The 21,355-nt window shown below is 35.7% G+C and overlaps 1 protein-coding gene across 10 annotated transcripts in view; it reads left to right on the top strand.

The window, feature by feature from the left end:
- Positions 1–21,355, top strand: part of PAN3 (poly(A) specific ribonuclease subunit PAN3) — an 82,828-nt gene that overhangs the window by 32,285 nt on the left and 29,188 nt on the right. For 8 of the 10 annotated variants that reach the window (XM_041118407.1, XM_041118408.1, XM_041118409.1 and 5 more), the window contains 2 exons: positions 4,144–4,305; positions 13,150–13,300. In XM_041118407.1, the coding sequence (XP_040974341.1) occupies positions 4,144–4,305; positions 13,150–13,300 (313 nt within the window). The remainder of the gene's footprint in view (positions 1–4,143; positions 4,306–13,149; positions 13,301–21,355) is intronic. The other 2 variants (XM_041118410.1, XM_030042540.2) reach the window with 1 other exon arrangement.

The raw sequence follows: 21,355 nt of genomic DNA, 5'->3' as shown, positions 1-21,355 counted from the left end.
TGAGCCCTAGCTAATGCTACTGTGATACCTTTTAGCTATGGCAATTTAAGGTAATGCTGCTTAATTTAGCCTGCCATGGGAAAGGCTTAAGATCACTTCTATTTGCTTCAGTAGTATATGTACATAGACAGCATTACCGTAGCTCAGATTGTTCACAATACTTTGAAACACAACAGCCTGCTCATGTGTTTGCATGCCAAACTTAATTGTGCATTTTTTGGTACACAAAATATCTTGTAAATCTAAAATTCAAAGCCCACCAGAGATAAGTGCATTTTAAGGAACAGAAATGTAATTTGGGATACAGGTGATCCTGAAAAAATCCAATTGCAGGTCTTCAGTGGAAAAAAACTTTGGAATTGTGTAGTTTGATTTGCCAGCTTATCCAGACAAATATTACATGGAAGTTATTACACAGGAGGAGTCTATACAGTTTGAATCTAGGTAAACCTTTTCTTATTTGGATGTATTCCTCTACAATAGCCTTATAATGTCTTATGCCAGTAGTATGTCCAACCCTGAATTAGAAGGAGGAATTGCCCACTGTCCATGGAACAGGAGGAACTAGGGGCAAAGACACTGTTAGAGCAAATAGTAGCAAGAAAATAGACTTGCTAAACATGTTCCCAGACTTCTTGTTGAATGAATGGGAAGCAAATAATTAAGCTGACTTGAGGAATAGTTTCTAGTGTGGGCTAATTAAGTTACTCATCTGTGGTAGTGTTCTGTTGTGAAGATGCTACTCAGGAAGGACCTTTTTGGTTTTAGAGTGGATTTCTTTCGTTCAAGTGTAATGTTTCTCAGACTTTGGGGGTTTATCTTTCCTAATATAACACCTTCCCTCTAATCATGCCAACCAATGGCTTCCTACCATTAATTGCTGGCAGCAGCTTGGTTCTACAGGGCAGGGGTTATAATTATTAGCTATGGTTGAAAATGCTTACCCTTCTCACCCTGGGGATCCAAGCTGTTACTAGCAATTAAAGGTAGTTAGCTGTTCCCTGCCTCATGTAAACATTTGTAGCCAGTAATTGCTACTGCTTCACACTTTTTGCCCTGAAGGAACTGAACTCTTCCAGTAATGCTTTGTAATAATTTGGTTTTGTTGGTTTTTTTCTTTCTCTTAGAATTCATTTTAATTATTGTAATTTAACCTTATTTTTCCTTTTAAAAATAATTGTGATGTTTTTGACCTTCCACAACTCATTTGGAACTTGTAACCATATTGGGAGTTGCAACCTAGTTTGAGAAATAACTTGCTAAAGGATTATGAAGTATTTAAATGCTTTAGCCACCTTCCCCCCACCTCAAAAAAAAAGTTCAGTATGTTGAACTATCCCTTCATCTGTATGGCTGAACAGGTTTTTTTACCTCATAGAAAGACTTCAGGGAAGGCAAAAGTGCAATCACTTTAGTAATTGTCCAAGAGAAATTGTCCCCATGCCAAGAAGTTGGGTTGGTTTGTCCAGATTGTCATGCCTCTGTGTTTTAGGTAGATGTATTAGTTTAGTTCAGAAACAATCAGTGGTTGATGAGTTCCTGCTTGTTTCAAGATGAACTGTTCTGTTTCTGTTGCTTTATTTGCTGCTCTGTGTAGAGGGCAGGGATGTAGCAAAGTTGATACACTTACTCAAACTGTTCAATCTATTTGACCTTTCAAACCCTTCTGTTGAACCTCTCCTCTTGGCAGACACTTTTTTCTGTGTTTTCTGGTCTCCTCTAAACTCAGATTGGATTTCTGAATCAGATGCCATTTTGCTCATTGAAAACAAGTGTAATTTAGAATTACTTTGATGCAAATAGGCTGACATTTATTTCCAAATGTTAATATTGTATATTCCATCTTCTAATGTCTGTCTGAACAGTAAAATTCTGGCCTAGTAATCCCCTGGTGATGTTTTATAGTAGATAGTGAAAGTAAAATTTTAATTTAGTCTCACCCACTTCTTAGTTTAATTTTTTCATACCGGTAGGCCAAGAACTATTGGTATGTGAACTCATATTGTCTCTGTGTTGCTTTATGGCATAGAATTGACCATTGTTTGCGCCCCCAGCCCCCCAGTATGGTCCTTCATAAAGCCTAAAATACAGTTTCATTCTGTTGCCTGGAATCTGAATCCCATTGTAACCGAAATAGCCTCCCTCCACATTGGCTCAGTTCCTCTTTTGTTTTGGTTCTCCTTTTCAAAATATTTATAGATCACCATTTATTATGGAGGATTAAAAGAACCCTTTATGAATAGGATTGTGTTTGGATACTGTGTTGTAGTCCAGTAGTCTGAGGCATTCTGTGCCCCTGCACTTGGTAGAACATGGAGAGAGATGGGGAAGCTGCCAGGGAAACTATTACTCTTCATTACGTTATTATTTCCAATAGCCAGGCTAAGGAAAACTCATACTGCATACAAACCCTGCCCTAAAGTCCAGCATTATTTGTATGTCTGGCTTCTCAGACCTTACAGCTTTGGAGTTATGATATTAGTAGTCCTTCTGAATTACTAAGGTGGTAAGTTGCCCAATAGTTGAGTGATTCTTCCAATAAACAACCAATATTTAAGATTTTCCGTGATCAGGTTTGCATTTGAACTATAGCAGGACTTTGTACTACTGATCACACAGTTTGCGAAATTTCTAATTGGTATGGCAAAATTCAGTCTTGTTTGTTGTTATTAACGTTGGTTAACTTGATCTTCATGGAGTTTATTGCCTTTGTTGTTCATAGTCAATGTTGGTATCCTTGGAGGCTTTTCGTTGTGTGGGGATTTTTTTTTGTTTTGGGGTGGTTTGTGGGGGTTTTTGGGGGTTGGCTTTTTTTTTTTTTTTTTTTTTTTTTTTGGCAAATGAAGTACTAGTGACTCTGCTCATTTTTAGAAGTAGAGGAGGGAATCTGTTTAGGTTTTGTTTTTGCAGCCATTTTATGGTAGCTTTGTCCTGTGTTTTACAAATTGTGTGTGAGTAGGGAATCTTCTCCAATTAGATTCTCACCTTGTTTCCTGAGGAACAATTTTTAAAATGCATATCAAGGTACACGTTGCTAAGATTTCTAAGGTGCCAGATGAAGTAGATATCTAAATAAAGGTAAGTTAAGTTTTGATTACTTAAAAAGTGGTCTATATCCAGATGATGATAGTTGCATTTTCACATTAAAAAACCCACAAAACTCAAAAAAAACCCCACAGCAAAAGAAAAACAGACCAACCCCTGCAATTTGGTCCAATTGTTGATGGTCTATATATGCATAGATACTGAAATATTTCTTTTGGTGGTATTTGCTATCTAGGTAGATACACGTAGGTTTGCAAGCATAGAGCAACCCGGGGAGCTTCTGTACTTTAGCTGTTTGAAAGCCTTTAACAGATTGTTGTGGTTTGTTTTTTTTTTTTACAGTGTGCTTTTGTAATTTAATGTTCATATCATGCTTTATAAATAGTTTCATTTGTAGAGATCATTGCCAATGTAATAGAAATGTTACTTCTATTGAGGTGCAAGTACCTCATGCATTTTCACTTCCTCAAGCATGTTTTATTTTCTCAATTTTAAGTCAGTTTCCAGTGCATTTATCATGGTAATTGTTGTCTGTTTTCACTTAAGACAGTAGCTGACATTAGTCTTTTGAATATTAACTTGAGCAGAAATGTTTTTCTCATTGAGTTCTGCTGCAATTGGCTACTCTGTTCTACCTGATTTTTAAAAGGATATGAGTCTTGGCGAATTTGAATTTAAAAAGAAGCATACAAAAGCCAATGTTAATTTCTTGTTTGATAGAAGTCTCAAGGGAAGTGTTCATTATTATGATGTGATTGAAGGTATCTATTTGAGAAATATGGATTTTTTAAACAATTCCTCATTTTTACAGAATTCTCCAATTTATACTCATATTTCAGTGGCTGACTTGTGATGGACAGTTTTGCTTGCAAATAATTAGTAGTCCCTGAAGGTTATTTTATTTTTTTTTTTTTTAAGTATTGTTTATTATAACCAAATAGTCAGGATTGAAAGGAAACAGTCTCAGATAAATTTTACTTGCAAATTGTTTCCTATTCCACCAATCCAGAAATCATATCACAGTGTAATACCTGTTTTAGTGTAGCTTTAGATGAGGGTTGTTAGGAGTGGCCTGGTTTCTCTCCTTCTTTTTCGTAGCCCAGGAAGTATCGACTGGGGATGCTGGATGAGAGGATAGTTCCGGTGGGATCAAAAGCAAGAAAATCAAAGAACCCTATCGGCTGTCTGGCTGACAGGTGTAAAACAGGAGTACCCATCAATATGGTTTGGTGGAACAGAGTCACAGAAAACAATTTACAGGTAAAATTATTTTTTACTAGTCACTTTTTCAGTATTTTGGATGCTTTATTTTAATTTTTGGACAATGTTAGAAGCAGTTACTCCAAATACGGGTTGAGATCAGATCAAATATTTATTTCACAAAGTAGGCATAGTGGCCCTCCAGGAGAGTGACTCGGAGATGTTTTATTCTCTTCACCCATTGCTGTGCTATGTACTTTGCTTGATTATGTTATAATCTCCAGAGGAGGAGCAAAAGTAATCACTAAATGTATTCTAAAAGCAAACAAATACAACCTTTTATTTTAATTATCACATGAGGAAGGTTTCTACTGGCAAAATGAGTAATCTTTGTTAAAATGATTGACACAATGCAAATAAGTTCACTCAGTACAGAATTTGAAGATGTCACTACCATGATCAGAAAGTGTAAATTCTTGATTTTTATGTTGGGATAGTTTATATTGCTCAACTTGTTTGTTAAACTTTATTGTTACTTTATTCCTGAATTTTCTTCAGCTCCTTAAGAGGGGGGAAGGTACAGCTGGATTTGAGCATCTCTGTACAGAAGTAGCAGGTTATCCTTGGGATGATAATGAAGGATAATTCTAGTCTAGGAGGAATCTGCTCCATGTCCCTTAAAATGGGGTGTAGATTGAAATTATTATAGTGGTGGGAACTGCAGCACTGCTGCTAATACTGTTTTGCACTCGTGCAGTGCTTTTGATTCTCCAGAGATCGTTATTTTAGTCTTTCTATAAGGGTTGTGTTCTTTTTGATGTTTTCTGAGTGAGTGAGGTGGGTAAATTGGCAACAGACTTATAACTAGAATTTGTGGCACCTTAAGAGTTTCTTTCAGTTCGCTAAATTTCTGCCATGTAAGGGCCAACATGAAGTTAGTATGGGAGCCCTGCCAAATGCAAAATCAGTATTGATTACCTGATATTTGGACATCTTTGTGTTACTGGAATTGGGAGTCATGGGCAGCATGATGCAGGCAAACTGATGCTACATTGTGTAGGGACATTTAGGCTCAAGTCTGTCTTGGCCCTTTTGCTGCTGGGGCAGCAGCACAGCCAACGGTGGAGAAAAAATGAAGCATAAAAGAAACATTGGTAGAAGGACCAGGTAAGGTTGCAGAGGCGTGGCTGGAGCCTGTGAAGCATTACTTTTCTCAAGGGAGAGAAGATTGACAGATTGACTTTATCGTGTATCTAATGGGAGTGTAAACCATAATTAGTAGACAGTTGCTCTGAGAAGAGAGAATCAGGGAATTGGTCTTTGAAGTTCAGGTGGATGTTAAAGGGCAGGAGAAGCCTCATTTGTACTCATGCCCTGCATTGTCTTCTCTGCTGTTCAGTGTCCCTGCAAGGTTTGTCATTGATCTACTCCACTTAGAGTAGAGCAGAACAACTTAATTTTTCTGGAGGCGGGAGAGCCAGTAGTGTGAGACTTGGAGCTTCTGGCCAGGAGCAATTGTCTTCTCAGTACCTGTGCCCTCCAAAGTTGTGTTGGAAGCGTGGCAAAGGGAAGCTCAAGGTCCCCTGGCTTTCTGAGATTAGTGGGAATAGCTTGGGATTGGGTGCAGAGCACGTGGCTTTTCAAGGGTGCAATTCCAGGCTCCTTTATTGTGCCAGAATCTCAGCTATGTAATTGATTTAAACTATGTACAGCGTAAGATTTTCTATTATACGGTACAATTACATAGCTTCTCATGGAGATGTGGGACTTAAGGAAAGCATGTATATGCATATGTGGTGGAAATAAGAACAGAAGCATGCTCCAGCTATTGGAAATAGAATTGGAGGAGAAAAAGGAGGGATTGCAGAGAAACACAAGTCTGGCAAGACTGAATGGGGAAAGGTGTAAAAACAGGCTGCAGGTGAGGTTATGAGGATATAAAGCTCTGCATAGATGAGAAACCAAATTTTGTCTTGATGTTTTCATTCTGATCATTGTAAATCTTTATATTGTAGTGTGAACGTTTTCTAAGTTACTGTTAAAACAAAGCTTGAGAATTGTTAAAAATAGGAAATTTTAATTATAAAAGCACAAAAAATGGCTGGCAAAGTTTGGAACATGAAACTACGTAAAAATGGGTAGTTTAATACTGAGATTTCAGATTGACCTTTTTTTTCCTACTTGATTATGTATGTGATCCACAGAGAGCGTTGCGCTTCCGTATTTTGAAATACAGGCTGTTTAGAAATTTTTGCAGGTGTGAATATAGGTTATACAAACTAAATTTTGGCCAATGGTGAGTGCAAAGCAAAAAGTAGAAAGGTTAAATTATGATGGAGGCACATCTGTTTGAGGGCATGTTTTTTTGTTTGTGTTTGAAGATGAGAAAGCAGAATTACATCTCAAAATTGCTGAGGGCTTGCAGTGCTGGGCAGGTATGGAAGCTCTTGTGTCTCTTTGAATGTCCACTCTTCCAAATATATGATTTTAAGATGTGGGAATACACTATTTCATGGTGCAATGTTTAGAGATTTTTGTCCAAAAAGTGGCTTTTTTAAAAAGCAAGGTAGTTTACAACATGCATTTTAAAACAGTACAACTGTTTCTCCTGCATAGCTATGAATTTATAATCCAGATCCATTTTCTTTAAATACTGTGTTACATGATTAAAAGTGAAGTCCACAGAGTGAATTGTATTCTGGGTTGTGCATTAAAAAAGCGAAAAAACCCAACCAAAAAAAACCTAACAAAACAAACCAAAGTTTGTTCTACAGTGATGTCCTACCCTATATTAGGAAATGTCCTGAGCTACTACACCACCACATGATACATATTATAATAGCAAATGGTAATTCTCCTTAAAATAGTAGGAATAGATACACTTTTAGTTATACAGATCAGTTCTTAAGCACCATGAATAACTAATTTTTTTGTTTGTTTCTTGAACAAAAAAAACCCACATAGAAATGAATTTTTCAAATATTTTGCATCAAGAACATGGACTTTTAAAACTTTAGAGTTTTTACAATTCCTTGAAGGATTTTTGGTAAAGAAATGTGGAACTATTCCAAATCTTTAAAAGTTTACTTTTTAGTGAGATCTGCTTGCCAAATGTAACAAACTTTGCTAGTAGATTTATTTGTCTGAGCATATGTTCTGGTTTAAAAAGAAATAAATCTTTAGCCAACAAATTTTACCCAGTTGTAATGAAATTGTCTCTAACTCTTCTGCAAGAGCAGTAGAACAATATGGCTAATGATGTTGTTGAATTGAAATTTGTTAGGGATTATTGTACGGGTGATGTGATGACTTGTCACAGTAATTGTGATAAGGTAGCATGTTGCACAAATTCAGTAGTGGGAGGGAAAGAGACTTGCTTTGACGCCCTTGGTGACCTCCAGTGTCTGCTGGGCTGCTCTGACATCACAGAATGTGTCCTTCCCTGATGTCATAGTTAACAAGGAATCCTGGAAACGGAGGGGTTGCAATGATGCTCTCTACGTAAAGTGAAGCTCCTTGTATGGGACATCTGCCAATTTAAAAAGAACAATGAAGAACCCCTCAAAACCAACAAAAAAATAACTACGCATAAAAAACCCAAGCAACGCTTTTGCATGTTTTTGGATTCCTAAGAGATATTCTGAAAACTATGCCAAAAATAGACCGGTAGAGGACTGCCCTGCTTTATAGCATGGGCATAGTTTAGTAGTGGTTTTCTGTAACCATTACAAGATTATGCAATTTGGGATGTCAGAACAGATCAGCATGAATTTGGAGGTGAAGGAGAACATAAAAAGAGAACAAGAAGGCTTGTATCCAGTTTTTAGAATGGTAAGTACATACCACATTCTTCCGAAATAAAATGAAATTGGCCTACTTTTTGCTTTAGGTAGCTGTCTTTGGTTGAACGTGGGACCAGAACTGATCTAACGAAGTAGTGTTACAGCCACCAAACTGAGGTGGTGGCTCTGCTGCTGCTGTACAGCTCTCTGTGGTGGGGTGAGATGCTGGAAATGAGAGAGAAAAGGGTGGTTTCCAATACTACTGTGGGATCCCTGCATGACCTTCCAAAGGCTCTATAACTTGTGCATCCCTGTGTTACAGCATACTTCTGTACTTAATGGCACTTCAAGGATTCATTTATGAATGAATGCAGCAGTGGGGTCTCAGGAGCTTATCACTGAGGAGCATAAAAACAAATTATATGTATTGAGAGTTGATGAAACAGGGATTTTTTCATTTTACTTCTGTATTACGGAAATCTGTTGATATGTGCAACTCCTCATGCTGCATGCTGCTGTGTAGTCCTCCCAGCAATGGTCTTCAGCTGAGATCCTTGGCTTGCTCTTTACTTTCATCTGCACCTTCCTTTAAGGAGCCTTGAATTGTTTTTCAGTGGTACCCAGGAAATATTTGTTTCTTCCCCTCCACACTATATTTTAATTGTATTTCCTTTTATATCTTTAAAAGCATAAAAGCTACTAGACAGATAAACTCTGTGCTGAATGGTGACAAAAATGAGTTCTTTTATAGTCCCCCCCACCTTTTTTTTTTAATTTCTCTTGTGGTTCCATCCTTACTAATTGCATCATGACTAAATTCAGCCTTTGTTTGGACTGTATTTGTATGTGTTTTATAACATCTTGCATTCTCTGATGTACAGAAGTGTAGAAATTGTTTTTGTATGTGAAGCTGGATGGACTCAGTTTTGTGGTCTATCTTCGGAAGTTTCTTTGCAAAGCTGACTGAAAAGAGGCTCTTCTCTCTTTGAGAGAGTACAGACATAAAGCACCTGAAGATAGGGTATTTTGGTGAAATTTCTTCATGGAATCATTCTGGTAAGAATGCATGATACAAGTATTAATGCACATAATGCCTAGGGAATTTGCTTCCCTGCTTTAGTTTGACAGTATTTTTATGAATGTACTGGAAGAAGGGGGATGAGATTTAAACTGGCCAGGTTGAGCGGAAGAAGGAATGGTGGTTGTTTTAGTAAATGTGTGAGTTGGAAGTTACTTTAGGTGAGTTTCTAGGCAAATCTAACAGCTGACAAAGCTGTACTTGTTTCTGTTTAATGCTGTTTGTTGAAAACATATTAATGTTTTGAAATAATTTTGTATGTGCCTTTTTATAGGACGTTTGCATTTGAAACTGAAAATGCAGTCTTTAGTTTGTTGCATAGTGCTGACAGTGCTAGCTGGTTTTGCATTTCTTGTTTGGGCTTTAGAAAATGCATTTGCTGCTTTTTTTTTTAACATCACAGTATTGCATAATTGATTACATGTCCTCTAAGTGTTTCTTGCATCTCCATTCTTTTAGTTACTCCCAAGGCCTAATAAAAGTCTTCAATACCTGTTTTCTCTACCTTTTTTTACCAATCCTGATTTACTCAGATTTAAAATTTTAAGCCCGGTCTAGCATGAATAAATTACTTTACTCTGAGGTGAGGAATTAATGACTAATTAAGTGAAATTTGTTTTAAAGCTGTGCTTATAGGAAATTTAAACATAATACAGAATGAAGAAAATGTTTTTCACTGATTAGTTATAGATTATTTTCATTCTTATAAAAATTAAAGTTTTTTTTACTCGACTTCATTTTGGGAAGTTTGGTAAGATTCTAGCAGAAAATCTGTAAAAATGCCCTGTAGGATTTTAAAGCGTAGTCCCCTTTTAGACAGATTTTCAAGCTTACCGTTGTTCCAAATGTAAAACTAGCACTGAATTTACACTTTGTGTTATAAGTTGCCAGAGTGAAAGCAGGATGATTTTCCAGGCCAGGAATATATTTTTTTGAATCATTGGCCTTTAAAAATGTGGCTTCCTCATTTTGGCATGTTTGAATGCTCATTGGTGCAGAGTAGGTTGTCTACAAAGTTTGAAAAATAATGAAAAGATTAAATATTAAAGAACTGTTGTGATATTCCATTCCCTTGCTTAGTCTAGTCTAGTCACTTATTCTAGCCCACATGCTATGAAAGTGTTTGGGATATATTTTTTTATTATTTTGTTGGAAGCAAAGTGTATACAGAAAAATTAGTGTTTCACTTCAGATGAAAACTTGTGTGCTTTTGGAAACGTATTAAGAACTGCAACTTCACATAGATATAGAGTATTTAAATGTGGCGTGAGACCTGAGCTTCAAATTTTCTGACAAAGTATTAACTAGTTTTGGCCACAAATTACTGAATTTTGTTGTACTAGTTTATGGTTAGTTCATTCTGGCTGGTGGCTGTGGAGTTCAGGAATTTTTCTGTATATAGAAAACAGCTTGAAAGTGGAAAGATCTTTTAAAATTGGCACAAAAATTTAAATCACTTTTTTACCAATGGGGATAGTCTTGGATTACAACTTCATGTTTGTAACATCACAGAGAAGTAAAACAGGCTTTTATAGTAAAGGGTCTAGCTATGCAAATCAAAGCTGTTTACTCATATAAAATGCTTTCATCGAAGTTATATAGAAAGAACTTAAATCTTATCAGGCTTTGATTCTGATCCTGAATTGTGACACCAAAAAATGGAATGCAAACTGAATTTCCATCGGGCTTGACCCACTGCTGTTCATAATTCTACAGCATAAACCCAAACTGCTCTAGCAGCTTCCTGGGTTTGACTCTCTCACTTGGATAAACTAAAACACCTACCAGTTAAAGTGGAGCTCTCAAGCAACTTCATTTTAAAATGATGGTGGATATTTAAGTAACTTTTAGAGACAAAAACTGGTCTACGAAAACTTGCAGAATGCATTTAGAAATACAAAGCAGCCCTGTTCTCTAGGCATTGTTTGAATCCGTTGGTGAAAGTGGCAAGAGTTTAGCCAGAATGATGTGGATGGGATTTTGGGAACTCTCTCAGTTGCTCTAGGAAATGCTGAGGTTATCTTCTAGAAGGTCTTTCTCTCCACTTGCATGCTTCAATTTTTTTTGCCATGTCCTGCCCTTGTTGCCCAGTTGACACAGTATTTAGATGTGGTAGGGCTGTGCATGTGTCATGGCTAGTTTTAGCAGTATGAAAACTTACATTCATGTAGTTCTTTGAAATGTTGTGTTTTTAGCAAGATGCTTCAAGTTCTGTCCCTTGCTCTTGTTTTGGTTGATGATGACTTTTCAGCTGTATTCCTACCTGGACAAATTATACTTGGCTCTTTACCACCTCTGTCATTTTCTCCATCTTCAGTGCAGATTTGGCTGAATTGTTGCATGCCAGATTTTATCTAGAGGAACACCATTCTCTTTGTTATTCCTGTACCTAAAATTCAGATAAGTCCAGAATATTACCTTTTGAGTTTAAATGTATCAGTTATTTGTTTTTAGTCTGTATAATGCAACTTACCTTTTGTTTTGCTGCATTAGTGTATACCTTAGCAAGTTTTCCTTAACTAAATGTGATTGTAGAGTTTTATGATCCTTATGAGCTTTTTACCCGTGTAAATCTAAGTGTTTTACTTCACCAGTGTACATATTTGGTTATAGGTGTTCTTTGAATATTCAGACTCATGCACATGACTAATATATAACATCATAAGGTGGTTAGTGGTTAAAATTTACTGTGTGATTAAAGGTGGAATATTCTTACCATTTGCTTTTAAACCTGAGCATCCTCTTTAATTTTACGGCTCTTAGAATCCTCTTTCTTTTCTGGTGCTTTGAAATACATTAGTAGTATGATATTTGGCTGAAGTATTCAAATAAAGATATTAAAAACAAATTAACACAAAAAAGAATACTTTTCAAATAATTTTCTTTTAAAGTAGTCTAAATTAGTCTTCTGTAATCACACTTTTCTAATTTGGCACTAAGTTAACTTCTCTGATGCTACTTCATTCATATTGGTAAAAATCAATATTGGTAATTTAACTAACAGTTGATATATTTGGTAATTTTAAAACTGCCTAAACCCAAAGTGATCCAATATAATTTGCTTTAAAAAACCGTTATGGATTATCTTGACAGTATCCTTTGTCTATTGGGAGTTGTTAATATCTTCTCATTTTACTACTTTTGTTTAGATGCTTTTAAGAGGTGCTCTGAAGATTACTTAATAAACTTAACTTTGACAGTTAATAATCTTCAGGCTTTTCAGTGTGTTCATGTAATAATTGGTTTTATTTCTTGGCTTAATTTCTTTTTTCTTCTACTAATGTCTTTTATAATTGGCTGTCCAGTAATAAGCTTTTTGCCTTTTGAGCTCTAATTAGGATTTTCTTTTTCTAACCCTCTCTACCCCAAAACAAATAAAAAATCCAACCCAAAACTACAAAACCCTGTGCACAGATTTTAATAGAAATTAAAAGTTGATTGTGTGCTATGTTTTATGTACTAATAGATAATGAGTGTTTGATGGTCACTCTGCTGCTATTGTTTCTGCGGTACCAAATTAAACCTCTTTATTAAGGTGCTATGTAAGTGGAATAGGTGATTAAAACAGAAGTTAACTTCAGAAAAAAGCCTATTTGAAATGGAGGCAGGGATGACTTCTTTAGTAGGAATCATTTTTACTGCTTTAATTTGAAACTGCTACTTAGTTTGAGATGAAGTCCCTAAAGTCATGTAGGAACAGTCTGTGCAGCAGTGGCAAGGCTTTCTTGGTGTCAAGTCTGTTCTCCAACTTTATAATGTAATGCATATGGAAAGCCTTTTGCAAAGCGTTTATATGAGCTCATACATCAGCTGTTCATATGGAAAGACTGCTAATGCTACTTCAGATGTAAGCTAGAAAAACCTTTAAATTAGTTTGTGCAGACCAGCTTCCAGTACTTGCTGTTCTTGTCAGCAAGCTATATGTATCTTAAAAATATCCTCTGCACTTGGTAGGCTTGCCTAGAAAGTATTTTCTACCAAATAGGCACTGTCCATCTCTTCACACTTAAAATAAACATTTAATTTACGTTTGTTTTTAAACAGACACCAAATCCTTCTGCAAGTGAGTTTATTCCTAAAGGAGGATCAACCTCCAGGCTGAGTAATGTATCCCAGTCAAGTATGTCTGCCTTCTCTCAAGCCTTGTTCTCTCACCCCTCCATGGGAAGTCCTGCTACTGCTGGGCTAGCACCAGGTAAGTTGAGAGTAATGATTTGCAGTACAGTTGCTTCTTTTAACTTAATGCCAGACATAACCCTGTATAGGTAGTGATCAGGTTTATTGGGTACAAATGTAGCCACCTCCTACTTTAGTTTTTAATTTTAAGACAGCCTTCAAGCATATAAAAGTGCAGGAACTTGGGATTTATCTTCCAGTAGTATAGAAACCACACTGCAGGCTGTGAAATCTGTTCAGCTACAGCAGCACTGAAATGAACTCAGCCTAACTTACCCTGCCCTTTTTGGGGAAAAGGGGTGCTGAGCTATCACGTACTGTGCTCTATGGGGTTCTTGCCAGAGCAGTATCTGAAGATCATTTAAACTACCCCTAGTCTAGAAATGCACTGCAGTCTACAGCGAATGTGTGCTCTGATTATCACACATTGATCTGCTCTTTTGATTTGTTTCTAGAGTACTAGAGTACATAATCTAGAAGTAATTATTTTCAATGTTAATGAGTGTGTATGAGGACTTAAAAAGTAGAAGATAAGCATGTTCTAAAATAATTTGTCTTGCAAGGTAGTGTTAATTGTTATTGTGTCTGTCATATGTAATCTCACTTTTAAGACTGATTTTATATTTCCCACGTTTAAAACTCTTACTGAAATGTGTTCCATGCAGTCATACAATTCTGAGTGAGTGACAAGATTTTTTTTTTTTTTTTTTCACACTTAAGAAGTTCAAGCTCTTCACGCATCTTTTGGACTTCTGATCTTAAAAAGTTAGCTTCATTCTAATAATTTTTTTTTAAATAAAATTAAATAGTTTTAAGATATAACCATCAGCAGATCTGGATATTGCACATCGCAGAGCCTTCAGCGAGTTTCTATGTTTACTTAAACCTTTGGCAATCTCTTGCGATGGACAAGAAGCATTAGGAAGCTGCCAAAAGGCAGAGGGGCAGATATTGTAATTGTTTGGTGTTTTTTACACCAGTATTGGCACTTACCATCTCTTAAACGGAACTTCACTCTCTCCTGATGCCAGGGGATAAATCTCAGTGTCAATGTGAAAGAAGCCAGCACTTAGCTCGCATGTTATAACTATTGGAACAGGCTAGGAAAGTGAATGATGCTTCTGCTGACCAAATTAACATGTTGCAGTACTGTGTCTGCTTCATACTATATTGTGCTGTACAGTCTTATTGGAAAACTGTTGTGTTTATATGCCTCTCAGCCTTGTCACCTGGATTGAAAAGTGTATAAAGGAGTAAATAGAATACAGTAAAATGATCTGCTTTTGGAAAGTGTCCAGTGGGATCTGAGAGGGATCCTTCACAGTCCAATTTCTTTACTATCTGTAAGTAATACTTGAAAGGATAACTCTGTTGATGAAAGAAGTTCGTACAACAATTTGAGCTCCTAGAAATATAGATGCCAATGCTGAAAACTAGCTAGGTTCAAATACTGTTGTTTATGGATGAGAGGGATAGGGGAGAATTCACAAGAGCTAACTTCAGGCAAAGTTGCCTTGTTTCCCTGCTCTTCCTGTATAATTAAAAAGAGAATAGTTCAGAGTAGGGATCGGGGTTGGGTGCTCTTAATTTCGCTAGAAGCTTCTTTCTCTACACTGAGTGAATTTTGTGAATCTAAATGTCCTGTGTAAATAATACTCCTAGACGTTTATTTTTATTTAAACGGTTTAGCTGTCAATAGTATACATCCAAAAAACCCTTCTGTTACCTCAAGGTGAGTTAGGAGGTGCTCTTTCTAAAAGATTAGGCTCTTAAATAAGAAAGCAGTATTTATGTGTGGGAAAACGTCACCATTTAGGTCATACTGGATAACAGAATAAAAAACCCAACATTTAAATGTGTTATGAAATGCTAATTAAAAATTATTCTTGGGATCTGTTAGCTTTCAATAAGTGGAAACAAATTCAAATGAAACCCATTAAAGAGTTTATAAGAATTTTCCTTTAAATAAAGGTAAGTCTCCTTCCAGTTAAATGGTGTATATTCTCCAGTAGAATAACTTTCAGGAAACGCGTAAGATTTAAGCATTTGCATGAGATTAAGGTTGCTTATAGGAGCTTACAAGGTACTGGAGGAAATCAATATTTCATAAGAAATAAGGAAATGTAGTAGGAATAATTTGTTAAAAGTTCCATAGTTTGATTCACCTGTAACAAAGTAGGTAAATGATGAGAACAATCCTTTGATTTCCCTCTTGAGGATGGAAAAAATGAAGTTCTTTCACATCTCTGATTTCTGAGATTTCGCTAAAGGTAGGTGTAAATCAAAACCACTTTTGACATCTAATATTTCATAGATAACCATTCACAAAATTAATTGTCCCTGGAAAATATTTGTTCCACCTGTCTTATCAACAGTACTGCAGAAATACTGGAAAAAATGACAACTGAAACCTAACGTACTTTAATAGATAACTTGTTGTATCCACTCCTGACATATCCCTTAGGGCGTAGCATGGAAGAAGGTTAGTCTTACTTTCATGTGTATTTACTTAGGTAAGTGCTTTCTAGCATAATCTCAACACAGTCAGCCTTCATCTTGGTAGCCTTTAATAGAATATGGAAACATAGTGAGATAAAATGTGAGTTAGACAAATAGCTGGAGAAAATTGTCCTGTTGAAGAGCTTTGAACAGATCTCCTTCACCCTCTCGAAACCTTATTTCCGTAAGCTCCCTTGGATAATACCCTATTTTTGCTCCTCCCATTCCTTTGCTAGCAAACACATCCTGTTTATCATTTGTATGGGAAATTTAGTGAGTTGTTGACAATCTTCAAATAGTACTTCTGCTAACAAGCTTATCTTATCCAGGTTTGTGTAGCAGTTACCGAGTAATAACGCCATAAAAATATGCAACAAAGTATATGAAAGAAATTAATGAATGTCATCGAAGTGATAAGACATCATTGCTGTGTTAAATTTGAGAGAGAACAGATGTATAGCTCCCAGCAGAGAAGATCCTTTGTCTGGCTTGGATTTGCTTAAGCTAGGTTATAGCTAAAGAGTGATGCCTTTGTCATCGATGGAAATGACAGCAAATTGCTGTTACTTCTATATTTGGTCCAAGATAGGCTCTGAACTTATGCAGAATGTAAAAGATCCCATTTTTGCTGCCAGCCTGAACCTGCAGGCTTAGGAGCCAGGAGCATGAAGGTGATGTGCTTGTGTCCAGTTGACACATCTCCATTCATGATGGGCTACGAGAGTGTAGTTCTTGGAGCTCAGGACCTCAGCTGGAAATGGACCACTTTCAGCTGAGGTGGTTTGAGTGGCCTAAGGCACCGAGAGCTTGTTTTGGCCTCCTGCGTCAAGTATGGTACAGCCATTCTGCTGAGAAAGTTCCACAGTCATGCCAGAATAATACAAGAGAGGAAGAAGGCAAAGAGACTGTAAAATTAGTTTTATCCCAAATAAAATTGAGGAGAAAGAACTTACGACTCTAAAGTTGTTTAGGGTATTAAGCAGATGTAATCAATTTGGAAATACACAGCTATAATGCTAATGACCTGATAGCTTGAAAGAAATATATAGGACATATATAATATCCTATATATAATATAAGGGTGCTGCTTGAAAGAAGTTATTAAAATAGTCTGGTTTTATTATTTACTTCGTTTAGTCATTCCTAAAAGTGTACCTAGTAGTCTGGAGTGTCTCTAATGTACAAAACATTATAGTAATAAAATGGTAAATGCTTAATTTTTGACCTCTGAATGTGTTACGAGCCTTAGAGGCATAGATATATGGTTGTAGATGAGTAAATTTGTAGGCAAAGGTAAGAAAGTATGTACAGAACATTTATTGGTTTCCTCTGGTTTTTAAAGTGTTTATGTTGTAGACCAGCTGATTTGTATACACGAGCTTAATGAAATCCTGCTTCATTAAGTTGTAAACTTCCATTGAATCCAAAAAACTAGACACTGAGTCCTTAATGAGAGTTCATGCTTGATGCCCTTTCTTTGATCCTGTTCATCTGCATGAATTCTTATATTCAAAATACAGCCTAGCTTTTAATTCAAATACATTGCATGCTACAAAGCTTTATTAGAAGTGTTAATCTCATAAAATATCTTTGGTACTGTCTCAAATGAATTGCAAAGTCTACCACTTCCCTTTCCTCAGTCGCAATGAAACTTCAAAAATAAAAAACAATACCAGAAGTGAAAATACAACAATAAAGAGGGATATGTAAATATGACCTCTTTCTCTACCTAAAATGAGAATAGCAGCAGGAGCTCCAGGTATGTGTAGGTAGCCTGTACAGTCACTGTGAATGTTGTGAAAAGACCTTCAAATCCCACAGCCCTTTCAATGTTGAGATGATACCATGACACCGTTTTTTAGATGTAAATAATTTTGAGGTGAAAGAAGCTCTTTCTCCTTGCAGTTTACCTTTCAAGACAGTATTTGACTTCTTCATGAAGGGTATTAAGATTCACCAAGGCAGGAATGGAGAGCCACATTTACTAGTAGATAAGTCTAAGGAAGGACAATTTGAAGCAGGCTTTTTGGTGTTTGTCTTATTAAAATACCAACAGGAATGCTATAGGGGAACACTAAACTGTCTCGTAGGGAAAGCTTAAAAATGTTTGGGTTTTTTTTGTCAGGATCACTGGTATGAGAGATAGATAAAAATCGTAATTAGATTATTCAAACCCCATTTTTTCTTAGGCCCTCGGGTGAATAAGCGTTTATATAAATTGTGCTATTGAAAACAGCATGTCTAGTTCTGTGAGACATGGTTCCATATTCACCACATTGTTACTATCATGTTCAGTACCATCTTTTTCCTTCAGTACGAGTCAGTAGGAATAAATGTTCACCTTTTCATATAGCCATTTTCCTTTATTTTCTTCTAATTCTATTTTGTTGTGGGTAAATATTAATATTGGTAAGGTTTTAACTGATTGAAATACTAATGAAGTTGGTGAGATCTGCTTGAGTTTGTGCATGCATTATTTGCTTCCATAAGTACTTGGCTATGCATGAGTTTCACTGTATTAAAAGTTATTTTCTTCTTTTTTATGTGATATTGGACTTCTCATAATTAATACTTATTTATTTAGACTCTGCAGAATTTAATGCAGGTCTCCCAGAAGAATCTATCACCTTGAATATTTGCTGCCTCAGCCTGTTGGTACCTACCGCAGCACTAGCAGCAATTTTCTTGTAACTTGTAGTATATTGTTCTAGTAGTATAAAACCAAACTGTAGTCAAGCTTCTTTCATGCCTTGAACTTACTATGTATATTGGCAAATGAGAAGCCTATATGTTCTGCCCATCAGATGATTTTCATTGAACCCTCAATGTTCTTCCAAAATCAGACCTAACTGAGGCTGGAAGGGCGTTTGAAAAGATTTGTGTAACTGTCTTCCTTTTCTTTCAATCTTGCATTAATATCCAAGCAAAGGCATTAAGGATTTCTATTTGTAAGTATTCTTTGGCAGGAATAAATTTTTTAAAAAGTAAATCTTACCGTGGAAATTGTTTGAAATTGTATCAGTAAGAACTGCAAGTGACAGATTTATTTTTTTTTCCTGAGAAACTTTCAGTAGAAGGTCGCAATATAATTTCAGCGAGGTTGCAAGTCATCACTTTGATTTTTAAGATAAGATTTACAGTATACTGTGTCTTGTACGTACAGTTGTTGGGTTTTTTTTAAAAGTAGAGGAGTCTTCGGTTAATTTTTCATTAGTATATATGAAGGCTGCTGGGTTTTTTTTCCTGGTTCCTACAGTTGAATGTTTTATTGGAAAAAAAAAAAGTTTCTTGAAGCCAGTTACTTCTGTCTGGGTAGAAATTATATGCTTGGAAGGACTTCAGTTAATTCTATGTTTTAATGGAACAGAGTGAAAAAGGCACGTCAATAACTTTCCCTAGGTGAAGAGAATCCCTTGAACATCATAGACACAAACTGTAGAGCTGCTCCAGTTTTATGGCCATTTTAATTAGCCATCCTTCGAATTTTAATAGTAATATATTGTTTCCTTTGAAATTGCTCTTTTCTCACAGTGGATTAAGTATGCATTCATGTTTTAGTCTTTTGTTAAAAATGTAACCATCTATACAGTAGCTATTGAAATATTTTAAGTGTTAGTCACTCAAGGCAACTTTTACTTTAATGGAAACTTACTTTCTTTTGTAGCATAAACCAGTGCTATCACAATGCGTAACGTTTTACGGTCATACATTTGATTTGTAAGCGGATTTTTAGGACACTACTTCTGTTACCATTCAGAACTACTTTAAACATTCGGAAGTGGCTATTATAATTTACATTTTATTAAGTTAATACACTAGTCAGCAAGCAATTATTCCACAGTATTGCTTCTCTGTAAGGTGTATGTACACATACATGTACCTATATTAATATAAAGAAAAGTTCTGGCCCAGAAAAGTCTAGTCTTTTTCATAATTCTTATATTCTTAAATTCTTATATTTTTATATTTTATAAAAAGAATAAATGACTGAAGAGACCCAACTAAAGAGAAAGGTGTAAGATTTTCTTCTGGTTTACATTAAAAAGTCTTGTTTGTTTTGTTGGAACTATTCACTTTTCAAGAACAAAAGAAATATTGTGCTGAATAAATACACATAGTTTTTGAGATGTCAAAAAAGTAAATTATTGGAGTTAAATGAAAGGTTACAAATACTCTAATATCATTAGGATAATACAGCTTCAAAATAATTTTTCCCCACCTACTGATTAAACTGTTAATACTAAAATTGTTATTTGCTTTTGTGGTTTGTTTAAAAAAAGAAAAAAAGTAGATGTAGGAGGATTGCGACTACTGTAGAGACAAGACATGACTGTTAAAAAAAAAAAAGAAAAACTCCTACACGTTACTGATGATGCATATTGAGAACTCTGCGTACAATAACCCCTGACGGAAGTAACTAAACTAGCTTTTGGTAACTAAGAATTGTGTATGCAAAAAAAAGTTGTTCTTGTTTTTGTTACTCAGATATTTGCTTAAGTTACTTCCATTTATAAGCTGTGGTAACTAAAGGTTATAAATGGAAGTAATTCAAGCAAATATCTGAGTACCAACTAACTGAATTCTTAATTAGAGAAGAATTCTCAGCTGCCCATAGAGCATTAAATATAAAAGTTGTGTATCTTCTGTCCTTTCAAAAAAAGAATGTAGTATGGCTAATGTAGTTCTGATTTAAGGAAGAGAAAGTACATCCCAATCTGAACTGAGCAACAGTAAGTTTCATAGATGCTCTCCTTTGTATTAATCTGAATACGTAGATATCTAGGATCTTCTACTAGTAATACTAGGAGTTTTCTGAAGGGTAATCCCTTCCTCACATCTTTGACATCTAAACTTTTATAAATAAGCATATCTGAGAATTCTGCATACAATGACTCTTGAAGTAACTAAACTAATTTTTGGTAACTAAAAAGTGTGTGTGCAGAAAAGGTTGCCCTTGTTTTTCCCCACTGATGCACTTTGTTTAGAAGCTGAGCTTCTCAAGTTTCAGTTGAGTTGCCTGTCTAATATTGAGAGTGAACACCAGTCAATAAAATAATTTGAAATAAATTTGAAAATCTCAGCATGAATGCCTAACAGACTTCATATTCTGAGAAGCTACCTGTCTTTGCATACCAAATAGATCTTCTGGAGGATAATTTTTTAATACAATAATTATAGGAAAATAAATAATTTCTCCTCTGAAATTATTAAAAGTAGCGTATTGTGTATTGCTTATTTGTATGCTGTAGTTACTGGAGATCTAACTGCAATATTGATTCACAGCTGTGGAGTTGGTTCTAGTAAAAGATACACACATAATGAGGTGAAAAGAGTTACAGCTCGGCAAACTCCGTTGACTGCTCGTGTAACTTATGTAAACATTCACTTACCATGCAGTTGTTAATATTTTATGGTTTTGTGGTTTAATAAACTCTCTTCTAGACACAGCATTAATTTGATTTGTCTCCCCCTTTCTACTTCTTCTGTGTCTTTCATTCCAGTTCTCTCTGTGTAGATCATAAGTTCCCAAGCCCTTTCTCTCAGAACTAAGCATGATTTGGGGGGAAAATGTATC

Source organism: Aquila chrysaetos, chromosome 19, assembly GCF_900496995.4.
Source record: "Aquila chrysaetos chrysaetos chromosome 19, bAquChr1.4, whole genome shotgun sequence".
NCBI classification, from domain to species: Eukaryota; Metazoa; Chordata; class Aves; order Accipitriformes; family Accipitridae; genus Aquila; species Aquila chrysaetos.
This window is presented reverse-complemented; position numbering and strand designations above follow the sequence as displayed.